The 7,625-nt window shown below is 51.1% G+C and overlaps 3 protein-coding genes across 3 annotated transcripts; 1 reads left to right on the forward strand and 2 right to left on the reverse strand.

Annotated features, from left to right (window-relative positions):
* Positions 1-798: 798 nt before the first annotated feature.
* On the reverse strand, positions 799-3,333 carry LOC4578335 (tRNA-specific adenosine deaminase 1). Its single transcript, XM_001238232.3, has 2 exons — positions 2,312-3,333; positions 799-1,274 (listed from the first exon to the last, which is right to left on the reverse strand). The coding sequence occupies exons 1-2, from the start codon at positions 3,331-3,333 to the stop codon at positions 923-925; spliced, it is 1,374 nt and encodes a 457-aa protein (XP_001238233.3). The 3' UTR covers positions 799-922.
* LOC3291919 (glyoxal reductase) lies at positions 3,333-5,493 on the reverse strand. The gene is made up of 6 exons (XM_061657567.1): positions 5,118-5,493; positions 4,713-4,793; positions 4,483-4,590; positions 4,293-4,406; positions 4,049-4,221; positions 3,333-3,965 (listed from the first exon to the last, which is right to left on the reverse strand). Exons 1-6 carry the CDS (start codon positions 5,254-5,256, stop codon positions 3,615-3,617), a joined length of 966 nt encoding a protein of 321 aa, XP_061513551.1. The 5' UTR covers positions 5,257-5,493; the 3' UTR covers positions 3,333-3,614.
* Positions 5,494-5,584: 91 nt separating this feature from the next.
* Positions 5,585-7,480, forward strand: LOC1280149 (zinc transporter ZIP9). Its single transcript, XM_319959.5, has 2 exons — positions 5,585-6,139; positions 6,205-7,480. Exons 1-2 carry the CDS (start codon positions 6,044-6,046, stop codon positions 7,069-7,071), a joined length of 963 nt encoding a protein of 320 aa, XP_319959.4. The 5' UTR covers positions 5,585-6,043; the 3' UTR covers positions 7,072-7,480.
* Positions 7,481-7,625: the final 145 nt, after the last annotated feature.

Here is a 7,625-nt window from a genome sequence, read left to right on the forward strand (position 1 = left end):
CCCTTGGAAAATGGCAAGCTGTCTCTTCCCAACAAAAAAAAGAACAACTCAACGCGCTTCTCTTTCACCAGCTAGAAAGGAAATCCAAGCACTTCTCGTACCATGCCACCGTATCACATTTCACATTAGGCTCCTTTACCCTCCCACGTCCAACGTATCTACCAACAAGCCAATTAAACGCAACACCAGCAGCCGAAAAGGAAGGGACACGCGTACACTACACGCTGGCCTGGTTTTTAGTGCGGCACGGATATGTGGATGTGCCTTGCCGGGGAAGAAACAAAGTCGCTTCCCCTATTTTGTCTACACACTCGGGTGTAAAAACTCGAGTACCGGGGAGTGCAACCAAAAATAGAAGAAGAAAAAAACAGAACGGCCAACGAATGGCAAACCTTTATTCTCCCTCCCTAAAACCCTACTGGAAAGGATAGTTGTTGTGCTTGCTTCCCCATCCCGAATGTGCACACTACACGGGCCAGCCAATTTACCGGTTGTCTGCGTCTTGTACTATCATGCACACACACGAATCGGTCGCTTGGGAGCAGGGAAAACTGGCCATCTGAGTGATAAGTTTAGGCAAAGGCCCTGGCTGCAGCTTTCAAGGTGTTGCTGCAGTATTTCTATAAAAAAAGGGGAGCTTCTTTTCGGATTAACAAAGTCGTTCGGTCCTTTAATCACGTTTTAAAAAGACCAGCCAGAGAGGGTCTAACACAAACTAACACCGTACATTTTTATTTAGCTCTCCTAACTCCGCTTAAACTCCCCTAAAACCCCCCAAATTGGTACTTACACGAGTGGTGCATTTTTTTGAAACCTTCTTTATTAAATCTTCCCTTAGCAAACAACAAACGCTCCATCATTTTAACTCAATCAACAAACACCTGCAGTGTCGATGGGACAGAACCAAAACCAAAGCTCGAAACTAGCTCGCATCGCTGAGGAACGCTCCCAAACTGGTCGGCTTTACCGGCCACCGGCCGAACATGGTCGCTCGCACGCTGGCCCACTGGGACGCATACGCCACCGACCGTGCCTTTGCGTCCGCGTAAGAAAGTTTGCCAACGTCGTCGGCCGCTGCAATGTTCGGTTGCGTTGCGCCCTCTACCGACGCTGGGACGGTTAAATTATACAAAGCTTGCCGCTCTGCCCGCCGGTACGTTCGTGCGAAGCGGTTAAATAATTCGATTTTAGAAATCTGCAAACGAGCTGCCGGTGTGGCATGTTTGCGCTTCGTCACGCCGTGTCGCCGGCCGGCCACCTCCACCTCGTGTGGTCTGCAATGAATGAAAAAGAGAGAGATAATGTTTAAAAAAAAATAGACAGAGATACAGAGACACAGCGTGAGCATAAAGAAATGGCTAGAAGGAACATTAATTGCAGCGAATGAATCAAGTTATTAAAACCGCCCCCTTTTCTTGCGAGCTGGCGGAAAAGAAGGGACAACCCTCGATGCAATGCAGCAAGAAAGGGAGGGGTGGAAAATAAATGAGTATACAACACTCAAGACGGATAATAGAGGAAACCCTTCGCAACGCAACGTGGAAAGGGTGTGGAGCTTTCAATCAAGAAAGAGAGAAAAACGGGGGAAAGAAAATACACCTAAGGGAGGGATTAAGCCCGTACCCCCTTCGGGGCGAAGAGAGAACGGTGTGACGGCGTGTGAATGTACAAAAGGAATGACTTTACATTCATTACCATTAACAGGGATTGTGAAATCGAACCCGACACGGGCGAACACGCGAACAAACGGCACAGCGACAAGGCGCCTCCATCCGTCCCGAAGGATTCTTCTCTTTTTCCTTATTATTTTCCACCAAAGGACAAATTACAGTTGTGCCCTGCCAGCACCACTTGCAGAAATGCTCGTGCAAGAAATAATTATTTATGTGTCGCTCTAACAATCCCGCTTTCTCCGCGCTCCGGTGGAAAATCCAACGCAAAAGGGTAATTGACACGCCGCAATTGAAATACAATTGTACCCTGATGGGGTGGAATTTGAAGAAGGAACCGAAGTCAATGCCTTCGGGGCTGCTGGGTTAAATGTGGTGTATCGAGCAAACCTGGTCGGTGGGGAAAACAGCTTCGGTATACAAGTAGACGGTAGTGTAAGCTTGGTCGAGAGCAATGCGAGGAACACGGTGATTCGTAATTATAGCGAAAGTGTGTAATTAAATTACTGCTTGCGTGCATGTTCTAGTGCAATTGGGTCGCTTTCTTACTCCTCAATCTTTCTGTGCAACCGCTCACTAAAAAAGAAGAAACGAAACTCCCATACATGTAATTAAAAAGTTCCCCTTAAATGCACGCTTACCTTTCCTTCACGTCGCACCAAACGATTCCACACGGTGACGGTTGAAACTTTCCGCCTGCCTCCTTCGTGGGGTGGGGTCGGTTTTTCCGATACGCAAACAGCTCACCCCCATCGGCCGCAATGACCACCGGACGGTGGTGTCGCTCGAACGGTTCCCGCATCGCCGGCTCCTTCCACCGTTCGAACCGGCCCCAGATCGCTCGCTCGAGCGCCACCACCGAGTGGTCCGTCCCGTCGCACACCACCACCCCGTCCAGATAGATGGGCCGGCCGAGCAGCATCATTAGCAGGCCGCCCTGCACACCGAGCACGTTCCAGCGGGCCAGCTTATCGCTGCAGGAAACGGAAGCCGTCCGCACGCCCCGGCCCGGTTTCGTGCGGACCGCACCGATCGTTTGCGCCATCAGGTCACCGTGCGCTTCCGGGTCGAGCAGCTTGCCGCCCGTCATTCCCACCGCCGTACGGTCTTCGCCGATGCAACGTCCAACGGTCGTTTCTTCATCGGCCCGGTCGGAACACGCTTCATCGGTTCGTCGTGCCCTTTTCGCGGGCAACAGTGCATCCTCCTCCCGCTCGTATATGCTCGCATCGCCGCACGGGCTGTGCGTGGTGAAGAAGTGAAACGAATGGCCGTTCTTCAACACAAATTTGCCACAACCTCCGCCGTCTACCGTTTGCCGCTCGAATATGCTTTCCTTCGGCTGGCCTTCCTCCACCAGCAACGCTTGCTCGATCTGTTCGTACAGGTAGCGCACGAAGGCACGGCGGGCTAGCACTTCCGCGTGGCTATCGTGCACACGATCGCCCCGGGGGCTTAGCTCGTTGCCGGGCAAACACTTGGTGCCGGTACCGAGCGCAACCACGCGGATGTCGCTGGAAGGAGCCTGGTGGGCCGGTGTGACGAGCACGATCGCCGACAGGATAGTCCATTCGAACGATTCGTTTGGTTTGCCCGTTTTCGGAAGCTTTGCAAACTGTGCCAAACATTCGCGTGCGATACGATTCGCTAAGTTGATGTCCATTTTTGTTTCGTTTCGTTTTTTAACGTGCTTTTAATACACACCTTAAATGTGACTTGTTTTGTCGTATCCTATCTCCTAACCAACGGAATATTTTATAGAAAAAAACAACCACCACTGTTAGTGCACAATTACTCCAACTGTTTTAACCTCTTACAGAGAGTGAGTGTGTGAATCAGTATTTTCAAAGCTTATCAGTAAATTAAAATCAAACGCTGCTTCCTTTCCACCTTCTACTCAACACACAAAAAAGGCACCGAATAACATCCAACCCGTTTTTTCCCCTATACAACCGTTTCCGGATTCCAGGCAAACTTGTGCCCAACGCTATCCCTCAGCCCGTTCAGCTGCTTCATCTGCTCGGCCGGAATTTCAAACTCCAGCCCAACGTTCTCCTGGATGTGGTCGCGCGATCGTGCCTTCGGCAGTATGCCAACCTCCTGCTCGATCGCCCAGCGAAGCAGCACCTGGACGGGCGTTTTCTGCAAGCTTTTCGCCACCGATTGGACCGTTTCGTCCTCGCGCAGCTCGGCCGTGTTGGATGAGCCGAGGGACGAGTAGGCCTGCAGAAAGATCCCGTGCTGGCGGCAGTACTCGAGCAGCTCCGGTTGGTAGTAGTACGGATGCCACTCAACCTGGAGAAGGATCGCAAATTAAAGTTTAGAAATATGATTGTTCCTTCTCACACTCGCTCTCTTCGCTTGTCTCCCGCCGCTACCTGATTCACTGCCGGTACGATCCCTTTACAATCCGCCAGCATCTCTTTCAAGTGTTTCACCGTGTAGTTCGAAACGCCGATTGAACGGAGGCAACCTTCGCGCTGCAGCTTGCTCAGCGCATTCCAGCTAGCCGCCCGGTACTTTACATTGTCCGGATGGGTGACTTGCATACCTGCCGGAACAAGAGATTGAATTTTTGGTAAGAAAACAAACCGAAAAGCCATTTCCAACGACCACACTTACCACTCACACCGGGCCAGTGGATGAGGTACAGGTCGAGATAGTCGGTCTGCAGGTTGGCGAGCGACTTGCGCACCATTTGCTCAACAAATGCTTCATCCTTTCCCGACTGAGATACTGCGCAGGGGGTAAAAAAGGCAGTTGTGAATCTCGTTCTTGGCTAGTAATAACATCGACCAGCCGTGCTACTTACTCAACTTGGAGGTAATGAATATGTCTTCACGCTTCAGATTGTACTTCGGTAGCAGCGTTTTCAGCGCCGTGCCAATGTACTCCTCATTGCGATACACGACCGCCGTATCTTTATTGGTGGTGGTGATGGTAAGACGTGCAATAGAAAACGAAAGAAAAAAAATGCAGGTGATACACCTTTATGTAAATTCCTTTCCCCTCTACACACCACCGCCCATTTTGCATACGAACCGATGTGTCGATAGCCGGCTTCTAGAGCATAATCCAGCACCTGGTAAATTAGCTCCTGGCCATGGATTTGGTAGGTGCCAACTAGAAAACAGCAACAAAAAAAGCACCCCAAACGGGTGTATAAGTTTGAGGCAAGCATATTCGTATGTTTTCATGTGCGCATTCATTTCCGGCGCTAAACACCGGAAAGCGGGATCGAAGTGAGCTCGAAAGAGTGCTGTCGATGCGGATCGGAACGGAGGGGAACAGAGCCTGAAGGAGTGAACCCGGAATTCAAATTCCATCTAATGAATAAGTCATGACCGTGGTAGAACAATCTACAGCATACCGGGAGGGTGGGTAAAGTGGTACACCGCTGCAAGGTGGTGAACACTCCGGAGAATCGTAGCAATATGTAATACTTACAGCCGGCCAGTGGAATGTCGAAGCCCGTATTTAGCTTGAACGTTTTGTTCATGGTTTTAACTTCAACGGAGCGGTTGAAAAAGCGCGTAATAACACTGAACGGGTTGGAAATCGTACCGAAAATGAGTAACTTTCGCATCCAGAAGCTCACTGCCGGCCCGATACGACACACACACACGGTAGAACCAAAACAACAACACCGCACGCTGGGAAGCGCTTGCACGGTGGACAGTGTGACATTTCATTGGTCTAATTGGTAGCAATTGTATTGTTTAATTAACTCAAATTGATAAAACTCCATAAAACATTACTATTTTTTCAATTTTTATGACCAAATCTTTCATTGCAGAGTTTTAAAACAGAAATGCAACATTTTGCACCAACCGTCGGTGCCAAACTGCATCAAGAAAGCTGAACATACCATTTGCCCTTTCAAGCAAATGTACAAACGTCAAACCGTTCGTGATAAACAGAATGTGTCAAAAAAAGGCAAAACACTCCCTGTGTGGAAGGGGAAAGAGAGAGAGAGAGAGAGCAGGAAAAGGCAAAAATACCCCCCAAACAAGCAAAACATTCCCAGCGAAAGCAAGTGGCCGTTCGGACGCGGCACACAACCTCGGACACGTCGATAATCTGCTGTGGGGTACATATAAACAAAACCCGCCCGAACGGTTTCGCTCCTCCACCCGCCGACTGCCAGTGAACCACTTCCGTATGCTTCCACCGCTCGACGGTGGTGGTGGTGTGGACCTTGTGTAATTCTCCTCCCTGGTCAGCAGTAATAGACAGCCGTGTCATCAAATTTTGATGGTTTACCGAAGGAAACCATCGATTTTTGCTGTCGCACACAATTTTGCTGCACAAACGAGCAAGTAAACAGGTGACCCAAGCCCTGACACCAGCCCGGAGCAAGCAATCGCAACAGAATGGACGAGACAGCGATGCTTTTCGCGCTGGTTATCGTGATGCTGGTCGGGTCGTACCTGGCCGGAAACATTCCGCTCATAATGTCACTGTCGGAGGTAAGACGATAACGCGTGTGTTTCGGTTTTATTTGATTCAATGCTGAATTTGTGTTTTCTTTTAGGAAAAGCTAAAAAACGTCTCGATATTCGGTGCCGGGCTGCTCGTTGGAACCGCCCTGACCGTGATCATTCCCGAGGGCATTCGTTCGCTATACGATGAACGTTCGCTCGAGCAGGCGGCCAGGGGCCCGGGAACCTCCGCCGGGCTGCCGGTGGACGAGCACCGGCACGAGCACAGCAACGACGAACATTCCGCCACGATAGGGCTCTCACTCGTGCTCGGCTTCGTGTTCATGATGCTCGTCGATCAGGTGTCCTCCCGCCGAACGGAAGGCTCGAGCGAACGCAACCTGACCGCCACGATCGGGCTGGTCGTGCATGCGGCCGCCGACGGCGTAGCACTCGGGGCTGCTGCCACCACCAGCCACTCGGACGTGGAGATGATCGTGTTCCTTGCCATCATGCTGCACAAAGCGCCGGCCGCGTTCGGGCTGGTAAGCTTCCTGCTGCACGAGGGCGTGGAGCGGGACCGCATCCGCAAGCACCTGCTCATCTTTGCACTGGCCGCACCGGCCCTCACCCTGCTGACGTACTTCGGCATCGGCAGCGAGCAGAAGGAAACGCTCGAATCGCTCAACGCGACCGGCATTGCGATGCTGTTTTCGGCCGGCACGTTCCTGTACGTCGCGACGGTGCACGTGCTGCCCGAGCTGACGCACCGCAGCGATCACGGGCACGGGGGCCACGGGCATGGCCACCATCTCGGCAACTACAGCCTGCTGGAGCAGCAACCGCCGAGCTCGTCCGCTGCCGTCAGCGGGAAACCGTCGCCGTCCGGAGGCCCCGGTGGGCTGAAAAACTACGAACTGGGCTTGCTTATACTCGGTGCGCTGGCGCCACTCTTCCTCACGCTCGGCCATCACCATTGAGAGGATGAATTGTGTGCTCGACCGCGTGTCGAACCATTTGCCAAAAGCATTCGCCAAGACGGCCGCCTCGTAGTGGTGTGCGTGCGGACTTTGTCGTCAACATGCGCTCGTTTGCATGTGCTCTAGTAATGTGATTCAGTTTTGTTGTTTATTACAACTTTCAGTTCGTAATATTCCATCCTTCCAAAACGGGCAATATGAGTAGGAGGAGGTAAGGGGGGTGCATTAGTTGTGTAACGGCTGTAACTTTAAGTACGAACGTTTTCCTGTTTTCAAGTCTGGTTAAAAACGCATTTTTTTCCTCTTTTTCCCATCGTTACGCTCAAACGCGGGTTTACATTAGCTTCGAATGTTGTAACGGCTAGACGATCAAAACAATGACAAACAATAAAATGTACGAACTACTTAAGCATATTGGGTTTCTTTTTTCGTGGAAAAATGCAATTTTTCAGAACATTTTCACGAGTCTTTTTTTATGTCTACGGGAAATTAGATCGATTTCGCTCTTCCCACTGTGCGCAATTTGAAAACTGTCAGTGCGCCCACTGTCGCTC

The sequence above is a fragment of the Anopheles gambiae genome, chromosome 3 (genome assembly GCF_943734735.2).
Source record: "Anopheles gambiae chromosome 3, idAnoGambNW_F1_1, whole genome shotgun sequence".
Taxonomy (NCBI): domain Eukaryota; kingdom Metazoa; phylum Arthropoda; class Insecta; order Diptera; family Culicidae; genus Anopheles; species Anopheles gambiae.

What these genes read in the sequence shown, in the direction of transcription:
- LOC3291919 (XM_061657567.1), bottom strand. Translation starts at nt 5,256, where the DNA reads ATGCGAAAGTTACTCATTTTCGGTACGATTTCCAACCCGTTCAGTGTT. An exon ending in AGCCGGCTATCGACACATCG is followed by an intron (nt 4,591 to 4,712) that starts GTTCGTATGCAA and finishes CCACCAATAAAG; the next exon opens with ATACGGCGGTCGTGTATCGC. An exon ending in ATTCATTACCTCCAAGTTGA is followed by an intron (nt 4,407 to 4,482) that starts GTAAGTAGCACG and finishes CCCCCTGCGCAG; the next exon opens with TATCTCAGTCGGGAAAGGAT.
- LOC4578335 (XM_001238232.3), bottom strand. Translation starts at nt 3,333, where the DNA reads ATGGACATCAACTTAGCGAATCGTATCGCACGCGAATGTTTGGCACAG. An exon ending in TGGTGCGACGTGAAGGAAAG is followed by an intron (nt 1,275 to 2,311) that starts GTAAGCGTGCAT and finishes CATTCATTGCAG; the next exon opens with ACCACACGAGGTGGAGGTGG.
- LOC1280149 (XM_319959.5), top strand. Translation starts at nt 6,044, where the DNA reads ATGGACGAGACAGCGATGCTTTTCGCGCTGGTTATCGTGATGCTGGTC. An exon ending in TCATAATGTCACTGTCGGAG is followed by an intron (nt 6,140 to 6,204) that starts GTAAGACGATAA and finishes GTTTTCTTTTAG; the next exon opens with GAAAAGCTAAAAAACGTCTC.